General features: G+C 38.5%; 1 protein-coding gene across 1 annotated transcript; it reads left to right on the top strand.

The window, feature by feature from the left end:
• Positions 1-2,705: 2,705 nt before the first annotated feature.
• Positions 2,706-6,998, top strand: LOC148028015 (phospholipase A2-alpha-like). Its single transcript, XM_087689699.1, has 4 exons — positions 2,706-2,993; positions 3,212-3,251; positions 3,776-3,901; positions 6,557-6,998. Exons 1-4 carry the CDS (start codon positions 2,865-2,867, stop codon positions 6,709-6,711), a joined length of 450 nt encoding a protein of 149 aa, XP_087545825.1. The 5' UTR covers positions 2,706-2,864; the 3' UTR covers positions 6,712-6,998.
• The last annotated feature ends 11,447 nt before the right edge of the window (positions 6,999-18,445 follow it).

Genomic DNA, 18,445 nt, shown 5'->3' on the forward strand with positions numbered 1-18,445 from the left:
AATATGTTTGATAATTAGTTAGTGCAATTTAGCTTAGCTAGTTCTAGATTACTTGTCCATGTTTAACCATAGAGAAGGGTTAAATTAACCCCTTACATTAATTACAAATGTTAAGAAGTGTGTGAGAGTCATAAAATAATTGTAGTAATTATTGGTTAGGATTCCTAAGCTCCTACTCAAACTTTGCACATAAATTATCAAAAATTATTGGCAAGTTTAATAAGTGATCAATAGAAGAGCTCGAGTGTCAAGTGAAATTACGGATTAAAATTAACACCTAGGGAAATCAAACAATAGAAGAGAACCCTAGAAAAGAAAGTCGCTCTAATCATAGTACACTCATGAAATTTTCCATCCCTCCTATTAGAAAAAGTGAAACCTAATATAAAAATCCTAGATTGGAGACTTGGAACTGTTTGTAAAACAACCAAACCTAAAGAGGGAAACATAGGTATGGGAGGTCAAGTAACATCATTAGCTATGAAATTATCCTAGTTTTAAGAATTAGAAAACATTAGCAATGCTGAAATACTTTAAGGTAATTACACAAATCTATCGAAGGGAGAAATCTTCCTCAAGACATGCCATCAAAAGAACCCCTATAAAAATATGATAACAAGAATGGATCTCCTTTGAGCTTTGATTATAATCTCAGGGGGTTCACTATATGAAGACCCTCCCTATCACATGCATAAGTCCTATTTAAATAACCCCTTATTTGTGAATTTTCCATGAATAAGACACAGATAGGAAAGATAGGCATGCCATATAATATAAGCACACACATGTCCCCACACACAAAACTATATATGACAACTTATTTTCCTATTTTGGAGGGATTGGTTTACACACACACACACACACACTCTCTCTCTCTCTCTCTCTCTCTCTCTCTCTCTCTCTCTCTCTCTCTCTCTCTCTCTCTCTCTCTCTCTCTCTCTCTCTCTCTCTCTCTCTCTCTCTCTCTCTCTCTCTCTCTCTCTCTCTCTCTCTCTCTCTCTCTCTCTCTCTCTCTCTCTCTCTCAAGGCTTTGGGCTTTAAATATTGATTCTTATGCATTATTGAAGTGGCACTAAGCATATTATGTGCTATAATTTGACATTAAATATTAAGGTCATAAATTTTTTAGATTTGGGGTTCTTTTGGATAAAACACTATAAATGTGTATAGTATGGTTTCATAATGTATGCTTTGGCAAACAATATGGACTCAAAGCCTATCTCTACCTTATGGCTCCCATGCAAGTGACATTTAAGATCAAGCTCACCACCTATTATTTGCACATTCAATAGTTTTTCCCTATTGACCAATCTTATGTGGAATTTATTTTTCTCTTGAAACTCCATCACTAATCTCCATTTTAAGTAATAAAATGAGTATTCTCTACTCTCATGGCATTAGTGTCTTCATGTAGTGTTTACTTCATAATTTGGATATATTAATCAGAATAGGCTTCAAAGGTCTTGATAATTGTCACATATACAAAAATTGAATACATTGTTTGGTAACATTACACAATCAAGAAGTCATTGTAGGAATAGTAAGAGGATGTGATTGCTCACATGCATGAAAGAACTTCCCATAAATTGTCAAAGCTCATTAGGTCATTAATGGGCATATGCTTTGGGCCCAAGGCCATGTGGAATTGTCTTAGAGCTTTACAAGAGTTTCACAACATATTATATTATATCTTATCAATTTTTGTAACTATAATGTAAACATAGGATCAAGAGTCAAAGCATGTATAGATGGCCTTCTTTTTAATGGTTAGAGCATGGAAAATGGATTTACAATTAAAATTGAAAATTTCTTGGACTTTATACTTTGTGGTGAGTAATAAAGTATTCAAAACAAAAAGTTAGGTCTGCTATAGTTGCACAATAGTGGAGGTTTTAATAATGTCCAAGGCACAAGAAATGTGCCACCTATTGATGCTACAATGATTCGTGAGAATGACATGGCAAAATTCTTAGCTTGTAAAAAGGTTCAATAGCAAGGGAATCATATCAGTTCATACCTTTGAGAGAAGGGATAGAGAAATATGTACATAAATTAATTATATATTCCATAATTAAACAAATGAAAGGTAAGAGAATAAGGATAACAAAATGGGAAAAACTTGATGATAATGCAACATGTAATTGCTTTCTATAGGTATGGTTCATGGCTTTGTAATGTACACATGAAAGCATAGAGAAAACTGTTAGCTCTAACAAAGAGTAGTTTCACCTGCCCTCATAGATTATATCATATTAACAATAATGTGGGAGGCATCTCTCTCTCTCTCTCTCTCTCTCTCTCTCTCTCTCTCTCTCTCTCTCTCTCTCTCTCTCTCTCTCTCTCTCTCTCTCTCTCTCTCTCTCGTGTGAAAATTGTTATGAACCTTGCTAATTTTCAACAATAATATCTTTCGGACGTTGATTCAAAACCTTTTGAACATGATGACTTGTAAAATTTTTCCATGCTTTACATGTTTTGTTGCTATGTTCTAACACAAATAGTTTCAAAATTTGGAAGGAAAGAAAATGCTTAGGAGATTTCAAAGCCAAATGGACTCCAAATAAATTAGATAATGACAACAATGGCAAGGCAATATTTTTTAGAAGACTTGAACTTTGAAAGATGTGTCTAAGGGATATAACCAAGGTTTAAACTCATGTACATCCAAGGTTTGAACCCTCTAAGGATGTGTGTAAGGGATATATCCAAGGTTTGAACCCTATAAGGACAAGTGTCTATGGGATATATCCAAGGTTTGAACTCATGTACATCCCAAGGTTGGAACCCTATATAACAAGGCTATAAGACGAAATCTCTATACATATATGAGCCTAAACACTTCTATGTTTGGATAGTGTAGAAGAATGGGGCGAGGAGCAGCGAGTTATGATTGTGGGTTAGCGATGATAATCAAATTAATGACAAGCCTAATTATAATTATCGCCTCCTGCGGCACCGCGACACATGCGCTCATCGTCAACACCTCTGATCTGGTTGGTTCTCTCTCTCTCTCTCTCTGTCTCTCTCTCTCTCTCTCTCTCTCTCATTAGTTGTAATTGAATAGGAATCACAGTAGTGCCAGTTAATTAACTGATTGATCATGGCGTCACCCCTGTGTATGCAGTTCTCTCTCTATCTCCTTACTTGTGTCTGAATAGGAATCGCAGTATTGCTTGTCAATTAATTCATTGATTATGCCGTGTGTATGCAGTTGCCCTGCAGCACCACCTGCGAGTCGCAGGATTGCGCTTGTAAGGCATCATGATCATCATCCACTCATTATAATCACTATCACATCATTATCTCATCGATGCCACTTACATTTACAACAGTTATATTTTCGAATTATCATCCTCTATTCATTAAATTATTTGTGTCGCTTCTTAATCATCATACGTTGGCTTTCTGCAACTCCGATAATTTAAGAATAATCAACCCCCGTATATGAATATATAATTGGATATTGTGATTAATATATCAGACCCAGCTCATATTGGATACTGTGATTAATGTATCAGACGCTTATTTTTATGATCGTATAACTGATGATGATCTGCGCCATGGATGGAACCACTGTAAATACTTGTATGATTACGATGATTAAGATAATTAAACACAATCGACCTGGATCATGATATGATAATTGGATTGTGATCAAATTACACTCTGATTATAATTATTGTATGGTAACTGATTATCTGCATCGATGAATCAATAATCATTGTGTGTGTGATTATGATCACGAGGTATGATTTATACTGATAATATGTTTTAGTTCCTCCTCTGCTGAGGTATGGCAAGTACTGTGGGATCGGGTACACGGGGTGCCCTGGCGAGAGCCCCTGCGACAACTTGGACGCGTGTTGCCAAACCCACGACGCATGCATCGGCAGCGATCCAAGTAAATATCTTATTTTGATATCACAGAGCCTTCTTTATCACTTCCTTCTTATTCCTTTCACCTCATTACACAAGAAGTTTTAGACATTCTTCCATATGGGAAAAGGGCTTCTCTTCCCTCAACATCATCAGCTTATTGCCTAAGAGGCACCCTTTACCTATCTAGGTGCAGTTTGGGGCAGGCAATCAGGCCTACAACCCCTTGCCCCCAACCACACCAAGCTAGATTTGCAAAAAACCCACCCTCAAGGGAGCTCATGATGTTGTTGTAATTCATAATGTGGGAAACACAATACAAATCAGTCTGCAACTTCTTGTGTTATCATCATATCGTAAGTCTTACTAGAAATGCGAATAATCAATTAAGTTAATAGGAAATATGGCTACATTTGTTAAAGAAGCCTTTATCCAAGTGTTTTAAGGTGAATTTCAAGTTAAAATCTATTAATTTTTGCATACACTTGCTATTTTTTGAGATTTTTTGCCTAGTTTTTTTGCCTTATGATCACAACCTCCAAAAATAACCATATGGCTAAAATTTTCCCCTACTTGTTTACCTAATAAGACTAAAAGCTTATTCTTTGTTATGATCTAAGATAGTAAACATTATCATGAAATTATCCTCTCACTTGATTACACACACACACACACACATATACATGTATGTATGTATGTATGTATATGTGTGTGTGATATAGTATAAGACCTATACTTTTATTTGTTGACATGATATAAGTGAAACATATTAAACCTTATCATTCCATTTATATCATGCTAGAATCATTGATCTACCAAACACAAAAGATAGGAATCTCGCTCTTAATTACATCCACACTTTTGGTGAGCTTTTGGTGCATATTATAGTCTTTTTTGGCTCATTATGTGGTACAAAATGGACATGATAATATACTTTGGGGCTCATAGAAGAGCACTCGGGTAGGTAGGAGCATGGCGAGGAGAAGGGGAATGGGGGAGAGAAGGAGTAGAATGGGAATGTCTCGAAACAACACTTACCCTCTAGTGTGCCCATCCTAGGATCTTATGGAGGTCTTTGGCTTACGGTTGCACCTTTAAGAAACCTTACATATCACTTGTACTTAAGGCCGGATATTTGCATATTATCATGAGGTGATAAAATGGTCCCCCTTTCACAAAAACTTGCAGACTTTTCTCAAAGCCCAATAAAAAAATCCCATTATGTAAGTATAATCATGTAAATTCACCCAAAGTTTACTAAGTCAATACCCCTATTGGTGGACTCATGTGATACACACATTTCTAGATATGTGCCCTCAAGGTCATTAGTTACACCATTATAAAAAGATTCATTTGTATAGGATCCAAAAGGTTAAGAAAAACTTTCTAGCCACTCTACTAAAAGAGAAGCTATTTAATTGGAGGGATGTTAATAAGCTTTAATGCATCTACCAACTAGTTGATATTGTATTCATTCTTCTACTCTACCCACATGAGAATGTTTGTTCAACTCAAATCACTTTGCATCCTAAGTCAGGTAGCTATCTATGGTGGGAATCTTTTGATAACTCGAAGTATCTAATGCCACAAATTGCAAAAATCTTACTTGCGAGTCTTGGTCAATATTGTTGGTTAGTCTATCAGTATCATGAGAGCATCAACTATACATTTTTGAAATTTGAGATCCTTGTTAAAGAGAGGAGGATTGGTCTCCTAGCATTATTTTAGACATTGACAAGCCTACAAAGCTTTCTTTGAAAATGTTAGCTATAAAAAGGAGAAGAGCATTGGCACACCTCACCTTTTAATAAAAGAGTGTTTACATATCCTTTGAACTCAAATCTTTGTTTTTTTTTACCAAAGCACTTTAGGATCTAGTGAATTATGATGTTATCATGCACTTTAGGTTGAAGCTAATCTTGCAAGTAATGATCTAGGTGAGACTTCGAAAAGTAGTCATTGATGAGATCTTTAGGTACTATTTCATGCTTTTTAATGGTGGCACATGTCCATGAGTGTTTTTTCCATGATGGCTTTTATTTGAAATCCAAGGATGTCACATAGAATTTGTGTTAGCTTTAGAACTTTGTCATAAAATTGAGTATTGCTCATATATTGACCACAATAGGAAGAGATTGAGGAGGAACCCACTAGGGGGTTTAATGAGAATACTTGAGCACCTAGAAGTTTATGTATGGTCACATTACAAATTCAATGTTGCATGTTTTATGCAACCATATGGATAAGAAATCTAACATAGCATGGTATGGGTGTTGTCTTTGGCTAGTAGCAACTCATGAAGAGCTCACTTAGAACATTAAAAAACACTTATACGTGAAAAAATGTTAAGAAGACAATTGTAAATCTAAAAAAGCCTTCCCCTATTTTCTACATTTATAAACCCTAGTTGCTACATGTATAAAGATAAGTTTGATACTAGTGAGAATATTTTGCATTCAATAAAATAACTTGAAGATTTTTAAGTATGTTGTTTTTACATTCTAAAATAAGCAAAGTTTTTCTAAATTTGTGATGGTTTTGTACACTTGGTTTGATTCAAATGTTGCACAAGTCGTTACTATTTTTCTTTAATAATAATAATTTTACTATCAATATCAGAGAAAATTATCAGTGCACCTTGCTCAGGTACATTTACCTAAAACTAGTTTTTATGTAACAGGAAATTATTTAAATGCGACTTGCAACCAGAACTTGTTAGATTGTGTTGAGCAGTATCACCAGTCTGGAGATTCACAATTTGAAGGCAACACATGTGACATAAACATAGTTGAGGACACCATTGAATATGTTATGGAAATTGCCATTCATCTTTGAGGAACTATATGAAAACCTCACAATTGACCAATTCAAAGCATAAGAAATGGCCCAACAAAGGTGGTTGAAAGTATTTTCTTGGAAACATTTTACATTATCATGGAAAACTATCATCATCACTTCTATACAATGTGTATCAAGTATATGGAAGGCTTCTTTGCTCCAACTTTTCCATTTATACTCCACATACACATTTACTTGTGCATGTTTTTTAATTCCCTTAATGCTCTTCATATAAATATATTCATAAACTCCATAGTTGTCAAAGCATATATTTCTTTTACATCTTCTAATACTACTAAATATTTTTTAAAGACTAATAATATCACATACATGTACATGTCATCTTCATACATCAATGTTACCCAACTGGTCATTAAGACTACATACATATACGTGTCATCTTCATACATAAATGTTACCCAAGTGATTATATTGATATAACCATGTAAGACTACATTGAAGCAACATTGTTACATTTAATAGTCATAGGAGTGATGCTTCGGATGCCTACATATTAATTTACCATCAGGGTAGTTTTGTGAAACAAAGTTGTCTCATATGTACGATGTTATGGGTATGCATAGTCAATATTACCTACGTTTTACTAAAGTCCCTCCTTATGAAGTCCAAAATCCTTATAATAAAGGACATAGAAAAATAAGACCTCCAAAATCAAGTTCCTCATTTTGTTATCAAAAGTAAAAGATAAAAATAAGCTTTGCGTCTCATGGTGCATTCTTGATTCTTAACTTTGACAATGAATTATCAACTTCTAGTCTCACTTTTGGTGAAAATGATTGTTTCAATATATGCCTTATAAGTGCATAATTTAGATTTTGAAAAGTTATTTCACATCCTTAGGAAATTTGATATTTAGTAGAGATCTATAACCATGCTTTTTCTTGAGTCAATATGACCCAATTAAGATATGTTATGCATATATGGGTTAGATACAAAATAATTGTCATGCTTATTCAATGCATATGAAAATTCCAACCAAAATAAGTTGTATCTCAAAGCATAATTACAAAGTATGTTGGAAATGCAATCCACCAGCTCAATCTATTACGTTGACATGAGGTTTGAATCTTAGGCTAATAGAGAAAATTTTCCATAATTGGATTGATTGGGGGTTATCCATCACCTTAAGGTTTTGAAGCCGAGATGGCTTATCGAAGTTGTATTGGGATGGGTGACCTCCTAGGAAGGGGAGATGTAACTTCCCCCATCTAGTTTCTTACTTGGTCTCAAAGATCAAGTTGGTAAACGTGGGTGGCACTAGCACCTCAGTCAAGATGTGGCTTGAGAGGGGCATTGAAAATGCAATTCATAATTGCTAGATATAATGTCCCCATAATGTAATCAACTCAATAAATGATATGAGTCTCAAAACAAGTTAGTTAATGTATGAAAAACATGGAACAAGTGATTTCATCAAGGAAATATGAATTCTCGACACATTCACACATTGTTAAACACAAGTGTAATTAATAAATGTTAAACTTATAATGTTAAAAGTCAAAAAAACTTACAATTTTTAAACGTGACATTTAGCATTGAAACCAAGAAAATTGACTATGTAGACATATTTATGTCGAAAAATTAGTCACTCTATAACTTTATGGCATATCAATCTGAGATTGGGAGCACACTAGGGCTTATCTACAAGGAACAAGAAAGAAAAGTGCTTTTGGGATAATAAAGTAATGGGGGGAAGGGAAAAACAAACTAAGAGCAAAACTATATATTTGAATTTAACTTTTTGAGTGAAAATAGTAATGCTAAAAGAAAGCATACTTTTACGGAGAAGGCACTTTCAACTATGCTAATTCAAAAATAGAATGCTAAAACAAGCAAGAAAGAGAGAAAACCATGTCGGGCTCTTCCTCTAGAAATATCCATTTACACCTTTCCTATTTGGAAAAAGAACCATGAGTTTGAAATCTTGCAAGAGAGGCCAAGCCCCTAGAGGATCTTAATCTTCTAGCCATGTTATCCATTCTCTACAAAGCATCATTTGTTGAGAGAAAACTCCTATAAATCTCTTAGTGATGGCGCCTATTTGTTGGTGTTTGATCTTAATATCTACCCAACAATAATTGTTATATCCGTGCAAAGTCTCTCCACACTATCCACTCCTTGTCATTTATTCTATCCCCTTTCCTATGAGCTAAGTCTTACCTAGAATTGAGAATAAATCAAGTAGCTTTCCTAAATACTAGATAGAGCTAATAGTACATTACCTTCCAAATTTGGTAGGATAGTTTATTGGGCTTGTATTCTTATAGGGGGCTCGTATGTGTAACGTGCCCGCTTGTCCGCTTACGGGACACGTCTTAGCAGCCCATCGAGAGGAGTGTCTAGAAGGCTCCGCCTGGCACTCGCAGGGAATGACATAGGGTTTGCGATCTAGGTCTTCCTGAGTCTGCCCCGAGCAGAAGTGTCCAGTCATTCCCACTTGGGGTCGACCTGAGGTCAAGGTTCCTTTCCTATCAGCAAAGTCTCTAGGAAGGAGCTAGCGTCGAGCTCCAGATGTACCACTTTGCATAGGAACAACAGAGTCAAAGCGGATTCATGTTGCACTTGGTTCATGGAGAATGGGAAACGAGAGGGATGAGAAGCTCAACCTCTCTGTTGTACGGCATAGTCCCATTCCTTTCCCCTGAAATAGAATAAATCGGAAATTCTGCATCTACTGATACTAGGTCTTCATTGTCTTATTATCTCATCATTTGAGAAAAGTTCCCAGCTAACTGGGACCACCCTTCCATAGGACAGACCTAAGTCAAGTCCACTGCACTTTCCTCAGTTTGCTTTAGTTATCTAATTACCTAACACATTACGTTTTGACATGCAAAATCAGCTTCCTTAATTAAACAAATTAATCATGGGTTCCTTCACGTAACTTAGGCATCGACACAAAAACAATGCCAAGCAAGTTCCTTTTTCTCTAATAAATGCTCTTTATTTATAAAAATATTAGAGTACATCCAATATCACGCCCAAGGCTATCCCAGCAATCTACAGGATTGCTGCTCCAAGTTCTGCCCATTGACTAGTATATGGGCCTCGAGATCCCATCTCGAGTCACGTCGACCTCTTGTGCAGGATCCGGAGGCAAGGGATTTACAGCCAGAGCCTCCCCTGGCACCCAAGTGTCCTCCCGCTCCAAGCAATACCCACGGAGAGACCTCTCGTGGCGGGTTAGGTCCATATACCCGACGCGACTATCAACCCCCTTGGATACGGCCAGGTAGACAGTCGGAGGTAACTGTTCCTGCCTCTTCCCCTAGGCTTTCAACCTGAAGCATTAAGTGTTTTCCTTGAATTAGTTCCTTGAGCAGAGAGATCAAATAATATACCTAAGTATAAGCACGAACATTTCGGAGGTCGTTTGTACGACCGACTACTAAGGTGTGACTCCTTTTTTTCCCGGATGCTCCCAGCATCCGATCTTGGGTCTTTTCGCAACTTGGCGATATCCCAATAATTTCAAACAAGATTACGCAAGTAAATGGTCTTGGTAAGTTGACTTATACTTGCCCTTTTCCCTTAGGTTTTACCTTAGGGTATCTTAGTCCCTAACTCAAGCATTAGCTAGTCAGTCAAGGTAATGGACATGCCTTATTCGCAACCCAACCAAGGGTCTTTTAATCTCTAATTCCAACCAAGCTCAGTTAACACACATGGCAACACATGATTCTTCATTTAGACCTTCAAGATGTAGTCTAGATGCATGCAATCCTTCCAATTCTCTTAGTGTGGTTCTATGCAGGATTTCCCAATCAACCTTAATCATCATGGACATTGCGCGTTTAGTATAGTTGTACCTCCTAGACGACTTTTATCTCTCTTTATTCCTGGCAACGAGTACTTATTTGTAATGCACCGGATCACATGTGACTTGCGTCTATGAAAGTCTAGGGTTTTGTCTAACGATGCAAGTGTATCTCATGAACAGAAATTAACATTTCATGTATTTCTTTTAACCATGATTGCGAAACGTGAATTCTAAATGACTATTCATGCGCACTGAACTGGTTAAAAAGCTATCATTTTATGTGAAGTAAGGTGATAACCTTATCATTTTATGTGTGTAGAAGCTATCATTTCATGTGAATTCTAAACTCTTCTGTTTCACACATGCAACTTAGTTCTCAGAGTAAACAAAACCCTAAGACTCGTTCTTGTTCCATGCACGTCATCAATCCTTTCATCCCTTCCACAAGAAATAATTCCTAATTAATTTTAAAGCTTAGAACCTGGGCTTGATTTGTATGTGTGGCATTGGTCGCTCCGCTCGCCTCTCCAACATTACCAATAGCTTGGGCGCCTACGCTTCCCGCGACTTTCTTCTTGGGAGCCATTCGCCTCGCGGAGATTGGGCAATCCGGACCTTAACATGTTTCGGGTTGTTCGGGTTTGGTAGGAAAGACCGCTGAATGGGGTCCTTTGCCGAGGGAGTGGTTTGGGTGTGGCTTGACACAGTTACCAACTCTCACTCCCTTTCCTTCCTTCTTTCTCCCTCTCTCTCTTCTTCTTCTTTTCACTTATTCTCCTACTCTCTCTCTCTCTCTCTCTCTCTCTCTCTCTTCTCTTCTTTTCTCCTTCTACTCTTCTTCTTCTTTTCCTACTACTTCTCTCCTCTTTCCTACTCCCTCTTCTTCTTTCTCCTCTACCTCTCTCCCTCTACCTATCTTCTTCTCCTCTCCTCTCTTCTACCCCTTTCTTTTTCCTCCTTCTTCTTCTCCCTTCTTTCCTTCTCTTCCCTCCTCCTTCTCTCCCTCTTCTTCTCTTCTCTCTCCCACTCCTTCTCCTTCTCTCCCTCTTCTTCCCTTCTCTCTCCCACTCCTTCTTCTCCTTCTCTCCCTCTTGTTCTTCCCTTCTCTCTCCCACTCCTTCTTCTTCTCTTCTCCTTCTCTCCCTCTTCTTCTCTTCTCTCTCTCCCTCCTTTCTCTTCTCTCTCCCACTCCTCCTTCTCTCCCATTCCTTCTTCTTCTCTTCTCCTTCTCTCCCTCTTCTTCCCTTCTCTCTCCCACTCCTTCTTCTTCTTCTCTTCTCCTTCTCTCCCTCTTCTTCTCTTCTCTCTCTCCCTCCTTTCTCTTCTCTCTCCCACTCCTCCTTCTTCTCTCCCACTCCTTCTTCTCTTCTTCTCTTTCTCTCCCTCTTATTCCCTCTACTCTCCCACTCCTTATTTTCCTCTCTCCTTCTCCTTCTCTCCCTCTTCTTCTCTTCCCTCTACTTCTTTCCTACTCCTTCTCTTCTTCTCCTTCTCTCCCTCTACTTCCCTTCTTCTTACTCTTTCTCACGGGGCCCCACACAGCTAGTGATCAGAGGGGGGGAGGGTGGTTACGATTGTAGTCCAGTGCATGGCGGGTGATCAGAGGGGGGTGGTTAAGATCGTGGCCCAGGGCCCGTTCAGTAGGACGGGGGGCGGGGGGGTAGACTGAGACATCCGCCTAGTTGGCGGTGCAGTACGTCAGCCCACGGCTGCCGTTGCAGTGGAACGCAGGGGAACAGTGCCGTTCGGAGGGCCCAGGCAGCGTCTTGCAACTATGGACGAAGGCCCAGGGGAGGGGTGTGCAGCATCATCGAGCGAGGAGGGGGGAGCTTCCATCCGGCGGCCTCAAGGGCCCTACAGCAGCAAACGAGGGGCGATGACGTGCATAGAATGGGGGTGTAGCCTCTTGTCTCCTCTAGGGAGGGAGAAGACTCCCCTATATGGGAGGAGGTAGGTGGCATGGCCACCCCTTCCACCTGGGGGGCTGCATGCCCCCCAGCACCATCATCCCCTCTCTCTCTCTCTCCGACATGATGTCGGCGGGGAGAGAGAGGGGAGGCTAAAGAATTTTGAACTTATGGAAAAAAAATCATTTTCTTTTAAAATTCTAGGGGGAGGGTTCCTATGGCCCGTTACAATATGAGACTAGAGCAATCCTCTAGGTTTATTAGAGGCACCTTGCACGTGGTATCAAAGTAATGGTTCAAAGGATAGGTGAATGACAAATAAAAAGAATTAATAAAGATTACAACACATGTTTGCATGAACTTTTGTTGATTTATTTCCAATAATCTTATTACATGCACTATGATCCAACAAATGTCTTCAACTTCTTCAAAATATGGAGCACTAGGAAGCATCTATGCTTGTTCAATGTCAGTCTACACTATGGTTATTAAGCCAAGGCAATATCTTTTCCATCCCATGAAGCTTGCAATATTCAAGACCTAGGTATCGATAACAAGATAAATGGATTAAAATCTCAATGATTCAAGGTTTGTCTTCATTTCAAATGCCTTTGGGAATCACTTATAACCTTCCTTTTATCTGTCCAAGCCAAAATTTAGTTAAATCCTTAACTCCTTGAGCTTCATTCTTATATGGTAAAGCATGGATATCAATGGTCACTAATTCTTCATCAAGAACACTTCAAGATAGAGGGCTTTTACTTCTTTGAGGTTAAGAATTCTATCTGCATTAGGGATACATGGAGATTTAGCAAGAATTGGTTACATTGAAGGCATCTTGAAGACCATTTGATATATAGAGCATTATATATGCTTGGCTTTGGAGATTCTTCAGCAATCATCCAAATTTCTTATCACTAAAGGCTTAAGGCAATTGAATACATTCTAAATTGAAGGATTAATCAATAGAAAGCTACAGTATTGAAGACATGGATTACATGGGAGCTTATTGGAGCTATTTGAGGCTAAAATTGGATCGTCTAATCTTCATCAACTAGTAAGAGGTACTCAATTATTAGTCTCTTTCTTTTTTTAATCCTCTTGTTGGGCCATCATCCATTTGTTGGAAGAGAGTGAAGAACTGATCATGCATTATATGGAAGCCCATTGCTTGTATGGATTATGCATCCTTTTTTATTTCAATGAGCACTCAATTTGCTGACATATTAAATTGATTTTTTTTGCTTAAGAATCATTTTGGATTGGATTTTTTCTTAACTTGCCTGTAACTTGTTGATTGGTGATTATGCATAGCAAAATAAATGAAAAATCCATTGTAAAAGGGTAAGTCAATAAATGAGTCACTTTTTCATGGTAAATCCCTCTTCCCATCCAATTTACTATTTTATTTTCCAATTCAATGCATATCATAGTGAGCTAAAAGTTTCTTTCAAAAATTGCATTTCATGTTGGTTGCTTAGCCTAGAATTAAACTACCATGTTGAAAATGCCTGCAAGAAAAAGTGGATGGCATGTGAGATGTGTGCCAAAAGAGAGTGACCCTCCCTTACATTGAAGATCCCAAAGCAGTGCACAACCCACCTTGGGCAGGAAATTTGCATAACCCCCAAAGTCTTGAAGCCCATGTAGGGAGCCTACTTTGCCCCTTTCCTCACATAGGTACAATAATGAGGAATGCTAGAATGAAGTGTTTTATTGAAGATTCAACCTTACATCACTTCCCACAATGTACTTCAATATATACAACCATTTGAGCAAGGATTATATAGGGATTACAAGTTTAAACAAGTTTTTTGAAGCTTTTACAAGAGCGTTCCAAATTTGGCAAGGTATTTTTGGATCTATCTAGATTTGGCATAGTATTTTTGGATCTATTCAACTCAGATACATGTCTTGTAGGAGTACTTTTAATGTGCATAGATCATACAGTTGGTATTGCAGGGTTTAGAGACCTTATAGAGGGTTTATAAGTGGTTTGAGAACTTAAATAGGGCATTTACAGTTTATTGTATACTTTTCTATAACCACATAAAATTGTTCCTAGAATTGGCTATTGAATTTCTATCATAGATTTTTTGTGCTCATCTTGAAGATGATATTCTAAGCTTCAAATTGAACCAAAAATTAGGTCAATGGGAGTTCCATATCAAAAGTTTCACCCAAAATAGTGATAGTAGGTCTATTTGGACTACACTCTAAAAATGACAAGGAAGAAGGGTAAAAGCAAGGCTAATGAGGATCTACATCAGCAAATCAAACATTCTATGGACCCTTATGCTAGAAATACTCATGGGAATGATTATGAAGAGGATTCATATGAAATGAGATCCTATTATACATTGAATAATACCTTATGTTAGAATGAGACATGGCATTTAGTTAGATGTAATAAAATACAAGATGTTATGGATAATCTTGGGAATCAAACTCAATCTTCTCTTGATAAGCTCACTACTCAAATTACAAGATGGATGGACTTCCAAATGCAAAGAGAAGGAGAAAGAGAGGCAAGAGAAAGAGGAAGAGGAAGAGGAAGAGCATGTAAATCAAGCTTAGTCCTCTATTGACAAACTTGCTACTCAAATTGGAAAATGGATGAAATCCTAAATTAAAGAAAAATAGAAGTAGAAGGAGCCATAGGTCAATGTAGATAAAGTGCCAAGTCCATCTACCAATGAAAATTTCAATGTTAACTCTTCAAGGATCCTAGGGAAGATTCCTAATACTAATTATGAGATAGGTGAGGCTTCACATAAAGGCACTGACCATTTGGGCAATGCAAGTGGAGGTGGTTTCTTTGCTACTAGAGTGCCCATTCCAAGTGTTTGATCTCATCCCTCATTTAGTAGAAACTACTCTAATAATAGTAGCTTTGGTGCTACACATAATTATTGGCCCCATGGTGGACAACCAAATTATGGTGATAGAGAATTGAGTGATAAGATCATGTTATCCAAGTATAATGGCTAATCACCCTCTCCATTAGACCTTGAAGAGTGGCTTTCTGAATTGGAGGATTACTTTGACATATTTCGTAGGGCTGATGATCAAAGGATCCACCTTGCCACCATACACCTAGACGATTTTGCCCACCCTTGGTGGTGATACATGAAAAAGAAAAACCATTAGATGGACACTTTGAAGGATTTTAAGACACTCATGGTGCATAACTTCGTTTCCCCTATGGAAAAAGAAAAGCTTACTAGACATTGGTATGGCCTAGAGTAGAGGGGTCTTACCATGAGAGAATACACCAATCAATTTTTGAACCAGCACAATACACTGTCCAAATGTCTTTAACAATCAAAGAATAATGTGTTTCTACATTATATCATTCGACCATACATATTCAGTAGCACATCTTGGAAACCAATACATATTCAATAGCACATCTTGGAAACCAATACATATTATAGCTATGGCATCCAAAGTCAGGAGAAGGTGGACTTGATGATGCCTTTATCCTCTTCGGGGAGCGCTCTCAGTCATTCTCATCTTCCACCTCTGGCATCAACATCACCATGGAGGGGCCTTCATCAGGTTGCGGCAGTGCACCCCTACATAGCCTTGTTTTCTTTTCCCTCATGAACCTTCTCTTCCCATATGGATGCAGGTCCTCAACTTGTGTCATCCCCTCTGCAATAGCTTGACCCGCATATGACAAATAATATGGCATTCGAAGCGCCTGGCATCCATATCCTATACCAAAAACTCACAAAGCGAATTGCTTTGGTACCAATATCACCTTCTCAGCATTGGTTGCCACAAGATGGCCACCCAAATACCTTGAAACTACCTTCAGTGCAAAAAGAGGTAGCACTACATTGTCTGGATAGAAATCCTTGTGAAATGTTATGATCTGTCAAGAAACAAGAAAAGAAAATATCCTTGTAAGGAAACATTGCCAAATATTATGTATATATATATTTGTCTCTCAGTTGTGTATATGTACATGTGTACATATGACTTGTTACCTTTTTATGATTGAAACGTCCCACGTAGTGGGCCAACCCAAAATCCTTTCTGTTCTCTTTTAAATTGGAGAAAGATGAGGATGCATTGCTTATCGACATGCTTCCTCTGACTCTTTTAATGAACTCATCTTCGCAAATGAGAAGCTGGAAATCAAACATATCAAATTTGAAAAATTCCATAGCAATAGCAACCACTTAACACTAAGAATAAAAGGAACACACACTACTAGATGATTCTCATCGTTTTCTAGCATTCTTCTTGACCATAGCGGGATTGTCCCCCCAATGTCTGGCATTGCTTCTCTCTCTTGGATCTTGCCCATGTCCAACACTCCTAAACGCTCTATAGCTTGAGCAGTCTCTATCTCGGGGGAAAACTGGCTCTCTTGTGACTTAGCCTCCTCAAAAAACTATGTGAGCAGTTGTTTTTCTATCCTGCAATCCCCCTCCTTAACTTCTAAGTCGGCCAAGAAATATTAATCTTCTTCATCTACGATGAAACCAATATCAGCATCATTGAATTCAGCTCTAATATCGCAAGACAATAGTCCTCACACATATTTAGTTGCTGCATAATGTCCACTAAAAGAATAAACTCTTCATTTTCCAAGCCCATCTTGAAGCTCTCAGTAGGCATAATAAAGGAAGGCCTTGAGGGTCGTCCTCCATCTCTTTACTCTTCCCTGGGGCGTCCACATCGAATCCCAGCACCACAGGGTCGCTACCTGCCAAGGCTCACTCTTCATGTAAGTAGATGGGTATCTTTTCATCATAATCATCATCCTTTGCCAGCTGAGCGCCCTCAAAGTTGGACAGAACCTGTGCTTCCATGTCATCTCAAAGATGAAGGTGCAAAAAACACAAAAACCCGTACTTGTACTGAACAAGTCAACATTTCTTTGAATGCAAGGAACATCTGTGCAAGCACATTGTGCCACATGAGGGGATCTTCTCCAAATCCCTTCTAAGCTTTCTTGCACTTGCTCTATTTGATGACCAAAGCCCTAAATGGACATAAGTCACTCCATCCAGCACAACAACACTCACCATGGTCAGAATTTTGAACTCACGTTCATAGTCCTCAAAGGCATTGAATACTAGCACTGCTCTAATGGAAAATCTGTTGTAAACATACAAGAGAGCTCGTGTGCTCTAAGTACAACACCTGCTCTGTAAAAATTTTCAAAAAGCTTGTCCTCTGGAAGTTCCTGGGCAATCTCATCATGCGAAAGAAGAATGATGTTGAATAGGGAACTCTGTGCCATCACTTGATCACAACTCCTAAAAAAGGGGCTCATGAAAATAAGAACCAAAGGAAAAAATTTAAGAAAATAGAAAAAAAGGAACTTCAAGCCAATGGGCCAAAACGGCACGAGTGAGGACCAAGGACCTTTCTAGGGGGGCCTCTATCGCACCGTTGTGACCCATGCTAATCACATTAGTCGTGTTGAAGCCAATGGGCCAAAACAGCGTGAGTGAGGCCCAAGGACTAACTAGCACAAGGCCCAAGGACTACCAGTTGGTCCCCTTATTGCACGGGAGAGTTCCCCTAGTCTGGCGGTGTAAATGTTTTGACCTAAAGGCGAAGATCCCCCAAATGACCTAAAGAGGGACAAAGGAATTTATGCAAGGCCCAAGAACCTTCCTGGTCTAATGCAAGGCCCAATGACTTACTGTCATATTCTTGCAGATGCCACAACAAAAAGGCCAACCACAACAAAGCCTTGCGTCAGACCAAGGTGATGCTACGTTACAGGTTTAGTCCAGGAGACGAAGATACAATGCACACACAGGAGTTCTTGACGAGCTTAGGCACATTTCACGCCACATGCAGCCTGCAATCCTGAGGCTCCCTTTTCGGACGGTTGTCAAAGAGATTTGCGAGCATCATAGAATAGGGATGCGGTGGACCGCCTCTGCCCTCCTTTCCCTCCAAGAGATCTATGAAGATTTCTTGATTGAATTCATGGAGGATTCCTAAATGCTTGCTACACATGCACACAAGGGTTATTGTGATGGAAAGAGACTTTGACACTAACAGGAGGCTC

This window comes from Lygodium microphyllum, chromosome 12 (assembly GCF_053477565.2).
Source record: "Lygodium microphyllum isolate KBCC chromosome 12, Lygodium_microphyllum_v1.1.10, whole genome shotgun sequence".
In the NCBI taxonomy this organism is placed as follows: Eukaryota; Viridiplantae; Streptophyta; class Polypodiopsida; order Schizaeales; family Lygodiaceae; genus Lygodium; species Lygodium microphyllum.